At 40.1% G+C, this 21,383-nt stretch overlaps 1 protein-coding gene across 9 annotated transcripts in view; it reads right to left on the reverse strand.

Annotated features, from left to right (window-relative positions):
• INPP4A (inositol polyphosphate-4-phosphatase type I A) overlaps positions 1-21,383 on the reverse strand; it is a 192,594-nt gene that overhangs the window by 50,669 nt on the left and 120,542 nt on the right. For all 9 annotated transcript variants that reach the window (XM_059720974.1, XM_019485100.2, XM_019485102.2 and 6 more), the window contains exons 6-14: positions 17,994-18,112; positions 17,763-17,879; positions 16,111-16,190; positions 13,361-13,472; positions 12,193-12,283; positions 11,058-11,205; positions 4,697-4,827; positions 1,600-1,704; positions 668-776 (exon numbers count right to left, since the gene is read on the reverse strand). In XM_059720974.1, coding sequence (XP_059576957.1) covers positions 668-776; positions 1,600-1,704; positions 4,697-4,827; positions 11,058-11,205; positions 12,193-12,283; positions 13,361-13,472; positions 16,111-16,190; positions 17,763-17,879; positions 17,994-18,112 — 1,012 coding nt within the window. The remainder of the gene's footprint in view (positions 1-667; positions 777-1,599; positions 1,705-4,696; positions 4,828-11,057; positions 11,206-12,192; positions 12,284-13,360; positions 13,473-16,110; positions 16,191-17,762; positions 17,880-17,993; positions 18,113-21,383) is intronic.

The raw sequence follows: 21,383 nt of genomic DNA on the forward strand, positions 1-21,383 counted from the left end.
TTCAGCTTTTTCTTCCTGCCACATCCTGTATGTCAGACATTTATGGGAAGCAGAGGTTTGTACCAGTCTAACTACCAAAATATATGCTGGTCTGACTCTGAAGTTCAAGTGGCACTACAGGTTGCCCTGCTTCTGTAGTCCCCAGTTTTCTGTGACTGACAACAAAATCAAGCAAGTAACACACTGTTGGCAACATTATGTTTTGCTCTCCCTGTCAACCTCACTTTTAATTTTCTGTGGCTGCAAAGAACATTTGAGGATCTGATGGTCAACACACTTGGGACCTCTGCCCTATCCATTACCAAAAATAGGGAGAGCTTAACAACAATTCCCAAACCTGTAATCAGAGAGGAAATAAACTCAGCTAAAGTACCTTCAAGAGTTAAACTAGAAAAGTCAAATACCATAATTTAACTATCCTGAAATATTAAAAGTTCTAAGAAATCATAATGATTTTTCAATTTAATAACAATAAGAAAGAACAAAAGGGAAACTTTTTTCCTTCTCCCTCTTTATAAAAGACATACGATAATGTTCACTTTATATAGCAGAACTTCTAAATGTAGATATTACAAAAAGGTGAAATGGTGAGCTTATTGTCCAAATCATTAGCATGGAGCATTAGATAAAATCAAGTGACAACTTTTATAACAATTCGTCTACTTACTGTTTCTTTGCCTCCTCAAATTTATGCAGTTTTTTCCGTAGGCCACCTGATTTAAAGCCTTGACAATGAGCTGCTGGCGCACCTATGGTCACTATGTCGTAATTCTGATCTGGGATGGACAAAAAGTGCTTACAAATGAAAGTTCACCCTCTTCACTTTGCTTGAATATCTGTGGAAATTTAAACTACTCAAAACATAATTTTCTCAACCCTCCCCTTCCCTTCTCCCCAAAATTGGGGCCCTTCCAAACAGATCTGAGATCTACAGTAAGCTTGAACTGTTTTAATGGCCTTAAGGAGCTGCCAAGTCCTACAAACCTAGATCCCTCTGTCTTGATTTACAAGACTGACAAATGCAAAACACGTTGGATATAAGGAAGAGGGATTAACCTTGATACTTGCCAAACTATGCATCTCTCCCATCTGGGAGACAGGTGAAAGGGGCTGAAAAATTAGACTTTTTTTTTTGGTTATTACTACTAATACTTTTTTGCAAGTATTATGGTCCTTATACATTAATACAAAATATTGGATTTGTCCTGGCTACAGTGAAATAAAGTAACTACATAAAAAAATCCAACAGGCAGGACTTTGACATCATGACACAATCTGAAAGGATCCTAAAACCTAAAAAGGGACATTGAAGTTTAATTCAGCACAAAAAGAAAAGGACTGCAAATCTGGTGAGAGGAGAAGGAAGGCACTCCACCACTCAATTTTACCATAAAATAAAAACAGGAATAATGATACTTACTTTTTTTTTTTAGTAAAAGTGTTCTGAGGTCCAAGGAGGGTAGGTGTTATGCAATGTTAGTTAGTTTAGCACAGCACAGAAGCTGCACTGGTTTGCAGAAACTGAGCTGTGGAAGGGAAAATGGAAGTCCAAAAAAAAAGGGGAAAACATAAATATATGAGACAATGAGAGAGATGTACCTGATGCTGCATCATCCTGGACTCTCATTCTCTGGATGTGTAAATTTGTAGGAACAAATTCCAGTTTTTTATCAGCTTTCAAGCTGCTTGCTTTAAATGAGGGACCTGAGAAATGTGAGAGAGACATATTTATTCTGTATCTGCACTTTAAAACCTTTGCTGCTCCCAGAGGCAATGTGGGATGGGGCTCCCTTCCACACCTGATGCACAGCTGTAGACAAGGTGAAGGTAATGCTGGGCCAAAGTATGACAACTAGTCTTCTGGTCAGTGGGAACTTGTGCTCCTGAGGCCCATGCAATCAGCAATAAACTGTATGACTGTAAAAATGGAAGGGTGATAATAGGATTCATTTAAAATCTATTTTAGTGAGAAGTTGCTATGTCCTAAAAATCCTGTAATTAACCCTATGGAACTGGAGGACAGTAATATATTCATCTTTGATGGAACATGTTCTCACTGTAAGCAAGACTTAGAGAAAAGCACAAGATGACACAAGAACCTGAAAAATATATATATTTAATAAATCCAATTCTAAAAGGAATCAGGAAATCACATCCTTTTAAAAAAAAACCAACAGCTGAACACATTTTCTACTCCACTCCACATACTGGTAACTATGCTAGGAAAACACAGGTGTTATGATACCTCTACTCTCTTCAACTTTATAGACTATGTAGTATATGCTACCAAATACAACTGAATTAGATGCCAACAATTGAGGTATTCTGAGGCTCAGCATAATAGATTACTCTGTTCATCAAATATTAATAATAATAAATATTAGTTATTGGATCATGTGAAGCACAGATACTAATCTGAAGAGCAAACTGGAATGTGATATGTCCTTAGGTACTTAGGTACAAAGTACTTAAGTGTCAGCAAGCTACTTAAGTTTGCATAACTTTTAAACACATGCTTAAGTACCTTGCAGAACTGGAAGCTAACTAAGGAACAAAGAAGTTTACATTTCAGTACTGGACTATTATCTTACTGTTACAGCTCCTTGGACTTGATCCAGAAATGCATTTTGACACAGGCTTGGCTTTAGGCATGTGCATTAGTCCCACTGACTTCAAGGGGAACATAAAAAACGAGCATGAGCTGAAGTGGTTTGTTGGATGGAAGTCTCAAGAAAGTAGTCAAGAAAGTAAATATGCAACAATATCAACTGCCAAATAATGTAATCTTCACCACCAGTAATTGCTCTGGTACTTCTGGTTATCCATTATGCATAGAGCAATACCAGGTCTGGGCTCAGTAATTCATATTCTAATTATACCCTTCCCTTCTAGGAATCTGAGGAGAAACACAAGATGCAACTTTAGTATCTGTGGACTGTAAAACTTGACAGCAGTTGCATTTGGTTTCACTCTTATCTTATGAACTGCTTACAGATTTTCTTAACTGGAATCACAGGAAGATCACTATTCCTAATGCAGTTCATTACTGTTCTGTGCTTTCACAATGAAATTCTTCTACTGTGTAAAGAGGCCAGCACACAGGAGTTACACTGCCTTACTTCTCATTTAGTTATTAAGCCATTACATTATTTCACATATACATTCCTTCTTATGATAAAACACAGGAATCAAATAACTCCCACAAGAAAAGAAACGTAGCAGCATACTGAATCCTCCTAAAATGTCAATAAATTCGTCATTTTAGGCCCCTGGCAGATGTTAATTTAGCACAGGATTGGAATCTGACAAATTTTATCCTAAATCCCCCAAACTGTGCATCCTGCCAGCCAGATGTGCATGTGCAGTGGCAGGATGTGTGATTTTGGAGATCTGTGATAAAATTTCCCAGATCTCAATAATGTGACTGCGTGTGTGGGGAGCCTGGTATTGTGACCATGCTCTATTCCCTGAAGTGCCTTTTCATCTTGCCAAGACACAGGGAGTTCATAGGCTCCTCGTGTGCTGACAAACAGAAAGCTTCACAGTGCAGCCTGCCATCAGCCTGCATTGTGGGCTTTAGGTGCCAGCGAATAGGGAGCCCTCAGATGATGAACTCCCTGCATGGTGGCAAGCTGAAAACTGCACAGTACAGCCCAAGGCAGGGCAACTATGTGACTTGGTGCATGGGAAGCCCATTAGCTGATGAGTTTCAGGGGCACCAGTACTTAAAGGCATGTGTTTCAGCCCAATTCAGGGCTATACCATGCAGCTGATAAGCTCCCCATGTGCCCATACCTAAATCTGTGCAGTCCAGCCAGATGTCAAACATGCTACATGCTCAAATTAAAGTGCCTAGCTTTTTAGCTTAGCTATTTATTAGATATGGAACATCTTTGTGGCTGGCTTGCCATGTTATTGCACCATAAATTGGCAGAATGTGTGCCATGTTATAATGTTATAATTTATCATGAAATTAATATGTTAACTGCACAATAAATATACCATCTATCAGGGTGCAGAGAGTCCACCAAGTGTAGGAAAAGCAGCCAAACAAGTAACACACAGAAACACAGAGATTTTTGGTTATAGAAAAATAAACATTTTTACACACAAGTGCACACATATATAGTATTTATTATAAAGTGTCATAAAATATCATTATACAACGAACAGCAATGCACCAGGGATTTCTGAGGCCAGTTCACTACATAATAGGTTCCTCCCTATTATTATACTGAATGAGGAGTGTACACTGGCAAAGATATATACCCATAACTTCCTTTATTACACAAATATTGTTCATTATTAATTATGTGAAATTTAGCAAGTTATATTGCCAATGAAAGCTTATAGAAGAGAATTTGGGAGATCAAGCTAATATAATTTATTGTGCTCAGTGTAAGTTATTTAAAAAAATATCATGAAAAATTTGAAACTGGAGATCACCTACCTCTCCCCCACAACTTTATTCATTGTGCCTTCTTTGCTAAGTTAAGTTGCAAAAATAACTCATAATAAGAAGTTCTAAGTTAACTTTTTGGCAAAACAAAAAGAGTAAAAATGTTTGGTTCTAATATTTTTTTCTATTAAACCAAGACTAAAGCAACATTTTTTGCTTGTGAATGTGGTTTTTTTTTAAAAGGGACACAGGACTGGAACACATTACCCATTGTTACTGAAAATAAATTTTGCTAACCTTTGTACTGATGGAGGTCAGTTAGGTTTTCCTGATAAGTTAGTATAATCGTTTGGTACTGAGTAACTATTTGTCGACGAAGGCTTTCCCAACAGGGAGACAGCTCTCCCAGCTCTTCTAATTCACAAACCCTAGAAGAAAAAGAAACAAAAAGGTCTTCAAATCTGTTGCACAGTCAAACAAAATAAACAATCCCTTGTGGTGTCAATGTAGCAGAATCCTCAACCAACACACGCTATCAGAAAAATCCATCACCAGGGGATGTTACAAAAGATATTTACAAATGCACTGCAATAGACAAAAGGTCCGCTTACAGTCATTAAAAACAAACAGTGCTTTACTTTAAACTTGGCACAATACTGTGCAAAGCCCAGCTCATGCCCAGAAGAGGCATCCCATTAGCTGGACCCAGCTCGCCCAACATCTGTATAGATCCAGAGCTTTAGTGGGGCTTTTTGTAATTTTTATCTAATAGACGATTGAATCAGCTATTAGATAAAAGCACCAAAAAGTAGCACTGAAGCACTGGATCTATACAACACACTGCTAACTAATGCACTGCTTCGATCAAACTAACGCACTGCTTCTTCTGGTAAAATGGTTTGTTTGGGTTGTTTTAATGTCTGTAAGGAGCCACGGAGATGACTTTCCCTCCCTATCTCAATTTTACCAGTTTTCAATCAGGGATGGTTCCCAAACAGAGACCTGGACTGAGAGAGACTTCTTTCTTTACTTAATGTGTGAAAAGCCTCTGTGCTGTGGAAAACAAGACACTGCTTGTTTCTGTTACCCAAAAATAGGAAGTGCATAAGAAGGTGGAAATACCCATGGTCCTTGAATCCACCTGATACACTGTAATGGAAAGCACAAGGATCAGCATGTGGAGCAACTGTGCCAATAAATACAAAGAGGTACACTCTCTGCTCCCCTTAAAGACTCGCACAGACCCCTCCACAGCCACAATCAGATCCAAATTGTGTCAAAGTGTGCAAAAAAGGACCACAAAAGCCTGAAACACATGAACGAAATCTCATCAAGATTTGTTGGGTTGAAAGAAACTTTAGGCAAAGAGAAAAGTAAACCAAGTTGGTTGAATAAGAGTTCATAACCCTCTATGTGAATATTTTGGTGGCATAAGTCCCTGCCAGCTTGAGTCTACTACAATGCTCCATAATTATTATCTGACTTCTTCAGTGGAGGGTTCTGTCCTAGTTTCAATAGTATTATTTCAGAAGATAAAAGCAGGAGGCCTAAGGAGCTGTGTGAGAAACATTACAAATAACTGATTCTTATTATAGTCATGCAATAGTCAGCAACTTGAATTATAGAGTAATATCCCTCACACTTCTCTTACTCTTAACACACAAGTTAAAAAAACATTATGCTGATTTCATGTACACACATCATTTCAGTGCTCTATACTGTTGCCAACTGTTGACATGCAAAGCCTCCAAAGTCTGCAATGAGTTGCTTAATATGATTACTTTGGCAGATTAAACATGAAGTTGGAATGCGAGGCAAAGGAATAAGCAAATAATTAAACATAAGATGTAATTTATTAGAATACTACTCTACCAAATGTGGAGTTGCCATTTGTTGAGCAGATCAAACAGCAATGCTCTGATGTCTCTCTTAATAACCTGGACCAATTATCTGTGTATCACCTGAGAGAGCATCTGAGAACTGACAGAATGATGTCCCTCTATGTAGTATTTTAGAAAGCATATAAATATTAGACATATTAGACAAATTTGTCAATAATTCCATTGTCCAATGGGTTGACTGACAACAGGTAATATATAGTATCAACCAATCATTTGGTAAAAAACTTCCATCATTATCAAAACTGCTTTTTTATTCTCATAGATTTTAAGTCCTAGAGTTTTAAGGCCAAGAGAGACCATCATGATATCAGACCTCCTGCATAACACAAGACGCTGATTTTTACCCAGTAATTGCAAGTCTATGGCTTAAGACAACCCATCTCGCCTTCTAGTTATTTGCATCACAGAGGTACTGAGATACCATGGATTTGAGCATGGTGTAAACATTAGGTACACACATTCTCAGCTAGATACTTCCTTTTACTCCTTCCCTGCAAAACTCTTGAGGACTCAGTAGCAGCAAGTACGACTATCCAAGAACATTTAAGTTATCACCTAAATGCTAGTCAGGAGTGACTGAGGTGGCATGTCACTTAAAGCTACAAAGCATTCCTCTGGATTCCAGTGCAGAGACAGTGAAGAGTAATACTTGGCTATATGTAATGTGTTCTGTGAGTATAAAGTATCAAAATGGGCTTCTCCAAATTATAAGTTAAAAATATAAATATCACAGAGCTTGCTTTCCCTGATAAAAATACACATGTAATTCGCTTTCAAGAGAACACCTATTAATTTTTTAGAAATATAGCAAATATTGACTGAAAATAAATCAATTAAAGATTTTGCAAGTCCCTGACTTACCATAGTGCATTACAGAAAGCCTGAGTGCATACAGAGCATGTCCAATTTCACCACCGTTTGCATGTGAAGGGGTTTATGTGAAAGGGTAATGGGTGTGCTTACTAAATGATGAAATATTTCATTTCTTCTATGTTATTACATGAGAGGCAAATGCACGCTATAACTATAAAACTCAATTGAACTACTTCTCTCTTTCTCTCAAACCGAAGCAGCTCATCATCACTATACTATATCCACTTTATTTACTTTTTATCTGTTTTATTTCGATTCAAACCTACCCTTCTGGTTTTTAAAGCCATCCATGTACTCACTGAGAGAACACAGTGCTCCTGAGTCTTTTAGGCTGCATTTTAAATTAGTTTTCAGTAGTATAGAAGGCAGCCAATTGTTCCAGGAGTCACTTGACAGCCCTGTGGTGGTTCTGGCTTTTCTTCTCAAGAACTTTATTCTTAACCTGCTGCTCTACTCACTCATGCTTCATTCATCCAGCTGGAAATGGTTATCATTTCCCTGATGTTGACACATCTATCCAAAGTTCCCTCCTTACCTACAAGTATTTTCTTTCCTTAAATGCAATTTTCCTTTTGTTTGGTTTAAGATGATTCTGTTAAAAATTATAAGATGCTGTGTATAAATGATGCCATATATATATAAAAGTGTAATGTACATTGTAATGTACTGGCCCTATGCTTGACATTTTATAAAAAACTTTATTATGATGCATCATCTCTGTTGTGTCATCAAAGAATTTGATACAAAAAGTTACAGCAGTAATAGTGAAATCACAATTATGCATGTAGCCAGCAATATTCTTACTAATGCTAAACAGTCTATGGCAATCAGAATGAGAGCCAGAACTAATCTCTTTGCTTCCTCTTTTTGCACTACTTCAAGAAATTCTATTGTATTTAAGAGTTATAAAATAGGTAGGTATTAATGTGACCTATTACAGGCTGCCCATGATGCAAGAACCATTTAAGGGCTCAACCTCCATGCTGAAAAATGGTGGTGTGGGTGCTGATATACACGACACTGGAGTCTACTGGAACGGGGTAATTGCCACACTCCAGCAGACTCGATTAATTGAGTCTGCTCCAACCCACTGTAATTACTGTGTGTTGGAGCAGCCTCCCTGCATGTGTATTGGCACTCATAGCCTATAGCTTTTCAGCAGCAACAAAAACCATTTGCAATTCCAAAATATTAAAAATGAGTTGAGAATACTCACCGTTAAAAATATATTTCAGATCCCTGAAGTTGCATTTTATACAGCCACTGAATATCAGTTTCAGTTGAGAAGCAACCTTGTGGCTGCCTATAAGTTCATCACGGGGGCACAGAAGGGAATTGGTGAGGTTTTATTCACCGAGGCGCCCCCGGGGGTTACAAGAAATAATGGCCACAAGCTAGCAGAGAGCAGATTTAGATTGGACATTAGGAAGAACTTCTTTACAGTTCGAGTGGCCAAGGTCTGGAATGGGCTCCCAAGGGAGGTGGTGCTCTCCCCTACCCTGGGGGTCTTCAAGAGGAGGTTGGATATGCATCTAGCTGGGGTCATCTAGACCCAGCACTCTTTCCTGCCTATGCAGGGGGTCGGACTCGATGATCTATTGAGGTCCCTTCCGACCCTAACATCTATGAATCTATGAATCAGGTGAATACATGTATAGGTCACAAGAGCAGCACTTTTTACTTTCCATTTAGCCTAACCAGAACTATAAGTAACAAAATAGGCCTGATTCTTCTGAATACATACATAAGGATAAATCCACCAGTGGGTCAGAGCCTAGCTGGTATAAATGCCTTAACTCTGACTTCAGTGGAACTATGGTGATTTATACCTGCTGACATTTTGGCCCAAGAGAACTAACTAGTGCCCTAGTAAGAGGAATATTTAGCCTGAACAAAACATAGTTCATTACCAATGTGGTGGTGACATGAAGGCACTGACTTTAATGTAACATGGCAGTGAGCAAGTCGCTTCACTTGCTATTTTTGCTGAAGTCTCTCTGTTGTAACAAGCTGCTCCTTGGTAACTCAGCAACAGACACAAATCATTGCTCTATTACCGTATTTACTTGAATACAAGACAAGGTTTCTTCCACGAGCAGCATGGGGAAAAAAGCCCTTGTCTTATATTTGCATACAAGGAAAACTTATTAAAAATATACTGCCTAACATTAAACTACTGCCAAAAGCAGAATGTGCTCAGTAATGAAAACCAACTATAAAGCTGATTAAACACTAAGCAAGTCTATAAAAAGATATGGCTCATATTGGGCAAACATACTGATGGGAACTTAACACAACGATAGATTAGTGCAGCCTGTCTGAAAAAAATATATGGTAGTACTCATTGAATGTAGTCCCCCTGAGCATCAACTCTCTTTCAAGTCATGGTGAGCCACTACCCTGTATATATTTTTACTTCCTCTTCACTCCCACATCTAAGCTGTGCCTTCTTTCCCACTTCCAATGATTCCTGTTTCTTCACCAGCCTTCATTGTATAACAAGTATCACCAAATGGGGCCCCAAACAGTTCATCCAGAACCTCTCTGTTGCCCCCTCTCTCTGCAGGGCACATATGATTAGTGTGCCCCCATTCTCCATGAGGTGGAGCTGGACCAAGTTGCCCTGCACCTGACCTGCATATACACTTTTGGAGGATTCTAAGACTCATGACAAGACCACCTAGTTCTAGTCATGAGTGGGAGGCTAATTAACATGTGAATCTTTTGTGAGAGGTGTATGGAATACACAGACATACTGAGCAGTGCTAAGATGTGGGGTCGCCATGACTCAAAATGCTGTTGATTCTGCTGGGGCCCACCCAATGAACTATATAGTAAAGAGTAAGAGTTTCTAATATCATGCACAGCTTGTGCTATAAGTAAATAAGTGAAAAAGTGTTTCTTAAAAGTGTGTTTATGGAGTACATGTGCTAAATCTTGGGAGTTTCAGAAAGTGTAAAATGCAACAATTCTGGCTGAAATAAGTCTATGGGTACTGATGGCTAGAAAATGGTATTTAGAGGTTGGTTTTTGGGAACTGGTTTGTAGGTAAAACAGATACTGCATTAGAACAATGGTCCAGGAGAACGGCAAGGGTTAATGGATTTCTAAAAGCCTGTTTGTGATAGTTTGCTTCAAGGCCCACTGTGTCCGACACAGGCAAGCAGCAAGCAGACACACAGGCTGGGAAACTGAAGACATGTACCACACATGAGATATGGGACTCTGTCATATTGGCCAGGTCACAGTGCCCAGCTGCTGAGCCCTTGGGTGTTCCAGTTACCGGACACCGGTAAGGCCCAAATTAGGATGTGTACATGTGATGGGCTTGTGAAACAGGAATATCCTGACAGGACAGGATGTGGACAGTATGACAACCACAGGGAGACCAAGAGATAAAGAGTCATCATAGGGAGAAAAAGAATACAAAAGGAGAGATTTCAGAGTAGCAAAGGGTACCCGAGAGGAGAACCCAAGGCCACCATGGACAGCAGGCACACCATCAGCCCATCTTACCCACCCCACTGGGTGAGGGTGGGCCCTGGCTTCTGACATCTGACATTCAAGATAGAACCTCAGAGTGAAGCTTGCATACTGGCCAGATGTACCTTGACTCTGTGAGCCCTGGGACTGGTAGATATAGAAGTGTTTGCATTATTCTTATTTGCTATCACTGTGTATCAATACAATTTCCCCCCAGATTTATTTTTCCTGATGTAGCAGTGGGAAGGGGACAAATTCAAGTCAAAACTTCTAATAATTAGATTCTATACCTGGAAACTTATAATACATTTATAAATGTTCCATGTATAGAATCTAATTATTGAGGGGTTGTCTTGTATTTGAGTAAATACGGTAATACATGTAAATCTATTAAACCTTACCTTGCTGCATCTTCTTCAAGCAAAAGCTTCACAAACTGCCTGGGGATGTGCAGTGACAGCACACTCTCAGCCATTTGCTCCAAGATCCTCAGGTGGTTCCCATCAGTTGTAGGGAAACGGTACATCCGACAAATGGCACCACCAAACACTAAAACATTAAAACCATATTATGCAAGGATGTGATCTGAGTTCAATGCTAACAAATTTCTCCTCCTTGTCTTCACTCAGTGATTCATAACCAAGGTGCTATGGTAGCTTCAGGCTGCCATGAAAACTTTTTAATGAAGCCCAAGGGTTCTATGCAGTATAAGTCCTGTTAGGTATGCAAATATCTACATGATTTACAAAGTAAACCCTGTGATTTTAAATAGAAATCCACAGTGTTACAGAAACATTCACAGAAACATTCTGATCTGCTGTGATCCAAGTCCTTTAAAGCAGAAGCACTGCTCTATTATTTTTATTTAGTCAAAAAACAAGTGAAACCTAAGTACTGGCAATTTCTGAGGGGGTGCCTTGAGTTTAAAAAGGTTGAGAACCATTGCATTAACCTAAGTTGGTTAGATTCACTCGCTCCTGCCTGTAAGTATGCAATTTAGTTCATGTACCAATATATATTTTTCAAGCATAGTTATTAAATCCCCCCCCCCAAAAAGTATTAAAACACTGTTAACACAGGGAAAATAACAGGACAACTGTTATTCTGCATGTCTTTATAGACTGAGCATTCTTCCTTGTACATAATTTTACTGGAGAATTATTTTGTCTAAAAAATTACTTTTCTTTAGGGAAAGTATTATTATCTAGATGAAGACAATTCTATTCTATACCATGCTAGTCGAGCCTATTCAGGGTTTTATACCACCTCCACTATAATGCAGGGTATCTGGTATCATATTTTGTGCTACAGAATGCTATACTGCAAATGGAAAATTGATTATCCTTATTGACCTCAATTTCAGCAGCCCACCCTTAATCAACTTTAGCACACACTTAACCACTTTGCTGAACTGAAGCCACAGTGTAGACACAAGATTAGCTCTAACCAATGCTCCCTAAAAAAGAACTATCAAGCATAAACAGTGGAGATATTAAATCAACAGGAGATGATCCATCTATGCAGGTTGCTACTTACCAGATTTCAGTAATGCATCCTTCCGTAATGAAGCGTATTTAGATCTGATTCCTAGAGATTCTGTTAAACTTTCATCAACTGGCAAGACCGTCTAAAGAACATTAAATAGCAAATATTAAATACAATACAAAACCTTTAAATACAATACTATACCTTCATACCAAGTCAACCTACACTGGTCAGTATCAACATGGCAATATAAAGGAAACATTCAACATATTTGAAATTTTTATTTAAAATATTCACTATGTTCATCATCAACAAAACCTATCCTGACTATAAGATGAAATAACAAGCCAACTTAACTGCTGCTTGCCTGGTACACTTCTGAGTGCTGTGAATATTATAAGGCCTAACCCTCAGCTGTTGTAAATTACCCACTAGTTGCATCAAGTTACACCATTTGATTACATGACACAGTGATAATAATTTACATTGTAAAAAAAATATATAGAAGTTATTCCACAAACACACCCAGAATACAGTCTGCAGTACTAAACAGTCTCTCTATATGCTGCCAGGCAATGATAAGTAACTTATCTGAAAATCATATATTTTACTACCATAAAAATCCAGGTCTCAACTAATGATGTGTTTTGTTCTAATAAAATAGCTTAGAGCATTTCCAACCCACGAGCCACCTGTTTGGAAATTCTACAATCCCTGTTTTTCTAACCATGTTTTGTTTGACATTGCCTTCTGATTCACAGATTAACATCCATGAAGATCTTTTAGAATCAACTACTGTCATCAACTACTACATCATCCACAGTGGCTGATAGGCATTTAATACAAGCTAGTGTGTACCAGGCCTTGTTTATTACCCAAAATTATTTTGTATGTCACCATTACTACACTACTGCAGTAATCTAAGATTTGTCTAAGACTCTTACACAAACATGAAGCAAAAGCTCTCAGCGTATTGTAGGCTTTGCTTCAAGTATTTAATTCGTGTCAAGCTGTTCTTAACAGATTAATCAGTCTCAGATTAATTAGAGTAATATCTCTATAGTACTTTACTACTTTGAAATCCTAAAGTACTGTATGAGGTAAGTAGTATTAGCAAATGATAACCTAAAACAGAGATGTGGACTGTAGATTATATCATCACTAAGATCACTGACTTTATGTGCCCTGTATCTGAGGCTGATAAAATGTTCATACTTACTCTCCCATTAATGGTATCAGGAGACCTTGTTACAGGTGGCCTTTGGTCAGTTTTTTCTTCCATTTGCCACCCTATAACTGTAATGTTACCTACACGATCACTTTCAGCAGACCTGTAACAAACACTGTATATCAGAACTTCTTGGAGAAGGATTTGTTTATCAATAGAAAACTAATTACCACTGTACAAAATGTAATAATCCATACATTCAAAGACATATTTTAAATTAGGAAACTTTTAATATGTGGCTATAAGTCAATTTAACTTTACATGCTAGGTAGAAAATGATACCAACAAAGAGGCATTTCCTCGATTTTCCAAAGATAGTGCATGGGTCTCCTAAACATATGTGATTTTATATGCCAGTGGATCTCAGCCTATTTGCCACAGTGGGCCACACTTACAGCTCTCATTGTGTTATGTGGGCCACACCCACACAATTTAATTCCTGTGTATCCATTTAAAAATGTTTTGTATCTGTTATCTGACAGATGTAATACAATGTATTATGTAATGTAATACAAATCAATATTCCTCTCATTCCTACACTGTCAAATGTCTTACCGTTTTATTTTTTTACGGGATGTCACAGACTGCAGCAGCATGCTGATTTGGCTGCATGTGGCCCATGGGCCACAGGTTGAGACCCACTGTTATATGCTATAGCATACATGCTGCAATACCCAGCCAAAGCAGGAGACAGCTAAGGTATGATCAATAGCATTAGCTTAGCATTGCCTTTATTTTATTGATTTATGACACATTCTTAATGTTATTGCAAAGCTGGTTCCATTTAGCAAAACTGTAACATCAGATCAAACAAGAACTCATACAAACAATACTGGAGGGTAACATGAAACAGACACATATGGAACCACGGGAACAGATCTAAGCACATATATAGCAAGGCAGAGTTGTGGAATCAAGTTTCAAAAGAAAAATAATTGCTACAGATATTGCTGTATATCCTAACTGCATCTTTGAAGGGTAATGTATTGAGATGAAGAGACATCCACAGATACACCCCTTTCTCACTGTACCAATCAGACTTGTACTCCATATCAAACTAAGTATTTTTATTACACCTCATGGCATCTGGCCTACAGGGCCCCACACAGGTCCAGAAGTTTGGCTGTGGAGGAGCAGTGGTAATGAATGCTACCACTGTTCCCCCACCACCAAATTTGCAAGCCCCATGACCAGATGACATGGCCCCTTCCATCAGATAGTGCTGGTACCAGAGCAGTGGGCCTGATCCCACCGTGCACAGGGCCAGGGTCTTATCCGCTGCATGTTGGGCTAGAATATTTTGGTGTGCTGGCTCATGCTAGATCAGGCCCACAGACTAATCCCACATAGACCAATTCCACACTAATCCAGCCTGCAGCCTAGAATGGATGGGCACCACTTCTCTGTCATATGTCCAACAAAGAACCCTGGAAAATTCTGCACTAACTTCACCTCACCTTCACAGTTTTCTCCACAATTGTGAATAATTAGACTACTTTACCCATTGCCAACATCAAAACCTCAGTGTTTTTTCCGACTTGTTTGTTTCACGACTTCTACAGCACGTTCTCTGCTGTCAAATCTTACTAATTCTTCCTTTACAGCTTTATGCCTTGATCTTCTCTCACCTAAACCAAAGCAACCACGTCCAAGCTTCTCATGCTGATTCTACTGCAAGCATTGTTCTCTCTGACCATGCTCCCCCACTCAGACTGTTTTGGCTGATTTCGCCTTCATTTTTCACATCCCGCTGAAGAGTCTCATCGTTGTGTTCAAACATCCCTAGCTCCTCCACCCACATTTATCCCTTCAAGTTCAGTTTCTTCTAATATAACTTTCTGCTCAGGTCACCAGCCTAACCTTTTATATGCTTTATTTCATACTTCCATGCAGACTCCTACAGGTAGAACAATCATCCAGTTCTTTGTCACAAAGCCATCGCCCTGTCTTCAGTACTTCCCTCTAAAACAGTGGTCTCCAACCTTTTTAGGTCAGAAATCACTTTTGGAATTTAAAAGGAACTCAAGATCTACGCCCCACCTTCCCTCCCCAGCAGGTAAGTCTGTGGGGAGGGAAGGGGGAAAGGGTGGGGGGACAGGGCAGATCGAGGCCCCAGCCCTAGCCCCCATTCCCTCTCTCACCACTGAGGCCTCAATCTGCCCGCGCCCCCAACAGTATAAGAAGGTAAAAGGTATATGCATAATTAGGAATGGCTCGTCCTATTTAGACATGTTGTAGCAATCTGTACAGTACAGAATGTAAGGTCCTTAGAGATTATCAATAACCATATAAGGATCATAGATAAAAATAAGGACCTAAGATATCCATGTAAATAAAGTAAGCTTCTAATATTTTAGGTCTCTCACTCTCTTACATGCACAAATGCTGGCATGATTTGACAAAACGCACAGAAAGCAAGGAAAAACTGCACTTGTATGTATAAACTTAAGCTGTAGAATTAGAGACAGTTTCAAGAAGTGATGCCAGCCCTCTCATTCCTTGTTCCCTGCAAACTTTGGCACCGAATCAGTAAAAGATTACTGCAGCACTTGAAAAGGCCTTGCTCTACATATTTTAACCACTGCACAGTATAAAAACTGATTTTCACCAGCTGGGCACCTGAAGTTCAGACACTTAATTTTTAAATTAAAATATGCAAGCAATTTTTATAGCATGCTCCTGTACCCCACTAGCCTCAGTATTAAGAATATTTGGTTTCTAAATGGCACAACATTACAAACCTTAGTGTTAAATGCAACCTATGATTCTTCTCCTGAAGTAGCTCCTTTACCGTGAATGCCACAGAACCAAGTAAATACATCTGAAAAAAGGAACATTATTATTAGTGTCAACATTTTAATTTTAATGTGTTTTTTTCCAAATCACTTTGCCATGGATGAGTAATAAAATAAAAATTCAAGAACAAAATATACACAACACTAATAAACAAACTGTCCAACCATGTTTATAAAGGATAAAGAAAATCCCTTGGGATATTCACCTTGAGGAAAACTAGCCCCTCTTTTTTTTTGCTGGGTGGAAAGTAAGGCTGCTTCCGATATATACAGCCAGTGGGGGGGGGATTCTGAGCCAAATTCAATGCATAGGCAAAGGGATGAAAGGCAGATAGATGGTACCTGCAGATTCAAGGGCTCTGGTTTGAAGGTTAGCCTTATGGCGTTTTTCTGTGGGGAAGCAAACTATCCCTCAACGTGATAACATAAGGGGAATTTCTATGAAAGCATCCACACAGATTCCCTTATGCCAGAAATGTTCCTGCTATTTTTTCCAGAAAAGGGAATGATCTTATTCTCATTTTAACTGGACATTGGTTTGTTGGTGGGTAATACACTATTCTGAAGAGCAAGTGTGAACGATAACATTCAACTTCAAACTGCCTTTTCTGAATGGTGTGCAAACAGGAGTGAGTCTAATATCTCAAGTATATATATCGTGCAGAGGCTGGTCCAGAGCTTCCATATGCCAGACAGCAAAGTGCATGGATGCTTTCCTGAAAGCCATCTTCTAGCACTTTGTGCTTCAGAAGCAACCTATTTTGTAATTCACCACTTTATTAAAAGAAAGACTGAGGCTTCAGCAGATGATAGGGATTTTGGTGGAACTCTTTATGCTTGTAAGCTGTGAAAATGAGGTAACTTTTTTAGACACGGGGGAGAAATACATTTATACTGATATGAAGAAGATAAAGCTACTCAAAAAGCTACTCAAAATATGCTTGCACATTTTAATTACTGATTTCTAATTTTCATTAAAAAATACATGGTCAGATAAAACAAGCTTCCAAACTTTTGCCAATATAAGCAGAAAAGAGCTCTACCAAGGAAGCTTTTGAATTTTCAGTGGGAAGCTGATTTTTTGCCACTCTTCACCGTAAACTGGAAAATGAACTAGTTTCTTAGAAAAATACAGTTATGGTATGTACTGATTTTTTAAAAATTTAAAACAGTTTTCTTCGTGAAAAATCAATTTTTCACTTTCTTTTTTTTTTTTTTTTTACAAGGAGCCATCACACAGAAAATGTACTTACAACGTTTATGCCTGGATGCAAAACCAAACAGGAAAAACTATCACATAAATCTGTAAGACTCAAGTATTTAAAATTTAATTTTCAAGCTCTAATTTGAGGCTAACAATGACCTTAGCAACACTCTAATTCAGCATAAAGTACTATGAAGGAACAGATAAAAAGACAAAAGCACCTTTCATCCTAAGTATTTAGGACTCATCAAGCTACCAGATTTATGAGAGACCTTGGCTTCAGATGAACCAGACTACTTCCATTGTCCATGGGGCCAAAAAACAGAAGTTTGGTTTAATTTAGAACAGGAAATATGACAGAAGGACTAGGCAGGAATATACAAAGTGAACTTACTGTTCCCTGAGATCTATCCTTAACATCATAGACAGAGAGTTTGATTTGTGTCATCTGATTGATAAGAGAGTCTTGAAAAAAGGCAATACTGCTTAGAAAGATAGGATTGCTTGTTCCCTGTAAACATAAATCAAGAAGGTAATATTAATATACTGTGATATATGTTGAAAAAAAATTATTTGTGTATTAGCTTATACTTTAAATCTAGAGCAGCAAGACGCCACTACTTACCTCAATAATCTCTGTCTGTGCATGCTTTGTCCAGAATGCCTGAGGAGGTGTAGTTACGCTCACTGCTACAAAACTATTTGGTTTTCGGTCTAGCGAGGGAGTGAGCAGCTCACTGCAAGCTGTAGGGGTTTAAGAGTATAATCTTTAACTCATGGTCTTCCCAACATGTTCTAAAACCCCACAATTTTCATAAAAATGTATAATATAAAAAAGAGCAAATCAGTGCACCAAATTTTAAGTCTGCCTCAATTTTGTGCATATGTGCAATATTTGTATCTGTGTGCACACATGTAGCTCATGACTTGAGAGGCTGGGGTGCTTGACTTATGAGCAGGGATCCAGGTTTTCTGTTTGCCATGGAAAAAGGCGGATTTTCTCCCTTTAAGGGGAAAAATGCAGATTGTCTCCTTTAAAGGAGAAAAAGTGGGAAACGGCAAGTTTTCCCTTGCAGGCTGGCAGAGTTCCAGCCTGCAAGAAGCTGTTGGGGGTAGTGGGAGAAGGGGAGGGAGAGGGGGGCTATCAGGCAGGAGGAGCAGCATGTGCGCACACACACATATGGCAGCTAGGCAGCGTGCAGAGCAGCTCCCACAGCTCCCTCCAGGTAAGTCTATGTGGCGGAAGGGAGGAGGGCAGACTGAGGCCCCCATGGTGAGGGAGTGGGGCAGGGCTGGGTGTGCTGCCCAGCTGGGGGTGACACATGAAGCTTGGGGCAGAAAAGCACGGTCATGTGACCTAGTTCAGGGAGCAAGATGGAGCCACAGGTGGCTCATCTGGAGGTGTGGGGGAAGGAGGAAGCTCTCTGCTGCTGCATGCACTCCTGGGGAAAGGGGGGCACATGCCCCCCAGATCTGTGTGATCAGATGCAAGTTGCCCATTGCAGGCTCAGTGCTCCCCACCCTGCTGCCCTCCCTCCGGGCCTCTGCAGCCCAGTGCGTAGGACCCAGCACAGGATGGCAGAGCGGGACAGGGAGACTTAGTGCCACTGCCAGGAGCTCTGCACCAGCTGCGCCACCATGACGAAGTGGCCCCTGCCTGCCCAGTAGCAGCAGTGGGGCACAACTCTGAACCACTGCCCCTGCTGCTGCCAGGCGGGCTGGGGGTGCCTTGCCATGGTGCTGCTGGGTGCCCTGGGGGGAGGGCAGAAGGGTGGGGAGCCCAGAGCCCACTGTGGGCAGCCCTCACCTCTGCCCACCATGGGTTCCACTCCGGCCATGTTGCCCACAGGAGAGGGGGTCAGGCTCTTTGTGCTCTGTTCTGGCTGTAGCATCCACCATCTCCTGCATGCAGCAGCTGGGGCTCAGGTACTGCTTGGGGAGGGGTGGGGGCTGTGGGCCTTGGCCCTGGTCCCGTAGCCCTGGCACCAGGAGGCCCCCTCCAGCAGGACTGGGGGGACAAGGAGCTGCAGGTCGCGAGTGAGGGGCAGTGAGGGGTGGGAGGCTGGGGGTGGGAAATGAGGGACAATGGCAGGGCCAGGGAGCTGTGGGTTGGGAGTGAGGAGCACCTGGGGGGTTGGGTGAATGGGAGGCTGTGGGCTGGGAGCGAGGAGCACCAGCAGGGCCAGAGGACTGTGGGTTGGGAGTGGGGAGCACCCGCGGGGCTGTGGCTTGTGAGTGGGAGGCAATGACAGGGACAGGGCATCAGCATATCAGGGCTGCTCAGCACTACAAAGACGGGGGCGGGGGGAAGGAGGGGCAGCCACAGCTGCACCTGCATCCTAGGGAGCAAAGGGGGCAGGGGAGCTCTGATTTTTTTACGATAAAAAACCAAAAATCAAACCTAAAAACCTATATATTTTGATAATTTATTTTATTATAATGATTGAGGCACTGGTAGCCTTCCAAGTTGCTTTAAAATTGTAAATACACTAAAAAACATTGTGATCAACTGATACCTATATATATATATATATATATATATATATATATATAGTGATGTTTCATTTTAATCATGGAAAAACACAAATTTTGGGGGGTTTAATTAGAGAATTTGGGAAATTAAAAAAACAGAGAATTCACTTTTTTTAAACAGAGAAAACCTGGATCCCTGCTTATGAGGAGAGGCTGAAGGAACTGGGCTGATTTAGTCTAGAGAAGAGACGACTGAGAGGGGATTAAGTAACAGCCTTTAACTACCTGCAGGGTGGTTCCAAAGAGGATGGAGCTAGACTGATCAGTGGTTGCAGATGACAGAAAAAGGAGCAATGGTCTTAAGTTTTAGCAAGGAAAGTTTAGGTTACACAACAGGAAAAACTCTCTCATAAGGAGGGTAATAAAGTGCTGGAAAAGGTTATCCAAGAAGGTGGTAGAAGTTCCATCCTTTGAGGTTTTTAAAACTCAGCTAGACAAAACCTTGGCTTGGATGATCTAGTTGGGGGTGGTCCTGCTTTGAGCAGGGGGCTGGACTAGATGGCCTCCCAAGGTCCCTTCCACCTCTCATTTTCTATGATTCTAATCAGACAGACAATCATCCGCAATGCACATGTGTGTGTTGTCTCATACAAAGATAATTATGAAGAAAGCTAGAGCTTGCTGGGACGCCCCAGCTGTAATTTACAGTTGTTTTTCTCTCCGAGTGGTACCATTGTGGAAGACAAGTAATGCAAACAACAACTGCCAATCCCCTCTCTGGTAGAACTGCACTTAATAGTGCCAGGGGGTGTTTCTGCATTGAAAACCCATTGGTATGATGCATGTGATCTGCACCCACATTCTGCTGAACTCTGCAGGATTCTCAACAATAACTTGGCAAGGGGCATCATGGGGAGTGCTTGCAAACCAGCCATATGCCTGAGCTGTAAACAAAGGAATCTTGTCCACTGTAGCAAGAGTGCAATCACTTCACTTTCCCTCAAATATAATGGTGTTTAATTATTCTAACTATTTGGAAAGGAGGATACGCAGGAGGAAGCAACTACCAAAATCAATGGGACTGACTTCTAACCATAATTAAACAGAACTTTAGAGCTAAGGCTGATATAGCTTTATATAAATCAGGAGTCAAACTAACTGAAATAGTTCTGCAGTGCTGGGTACTTTCTATTTTCTTTGCTCAACTATCAGAAATTATCTGGAGCTAGAAAAAATAAGCGCTTTCAAATTCTGTATTCTTAGTACTGAAGGTTATTATGCTTGTACATTTTAATTACTGAATTCTAATTTTCATTAAAAAATACATGGTCAGATAAACAAGCTTCCAAACTTTTGCCAACATAAGCAGAAAAGAGCTCTACAAAGGAAGCTTTGAGTTTTCACTGGGAAGCTGATTTGCATCTATTTTTCTAGCTGGGTTAACTAATGCATCAGAAGGTAAAGTGACTTGATTAAAGTCCTTCAGCAAAACACATTTTTATCTATGCTAGACATTAGGACACCTTTGGGTCCCCTGTTAAAC

This window comes from Alligator mississippiensis, chromosome 1 (assembly GCF_030867095.1).
Source record: "Alligator mississippiensis isolate rAllMis1 chromosome 1, rAllMis1, whole genome shotgun sequence".
NCBI classification, from domain to species: Eukaryota; Metazoa; Chordata; order Crocodylia; family Alligatoridae; genus Alligator; species Alligator mississippiensis.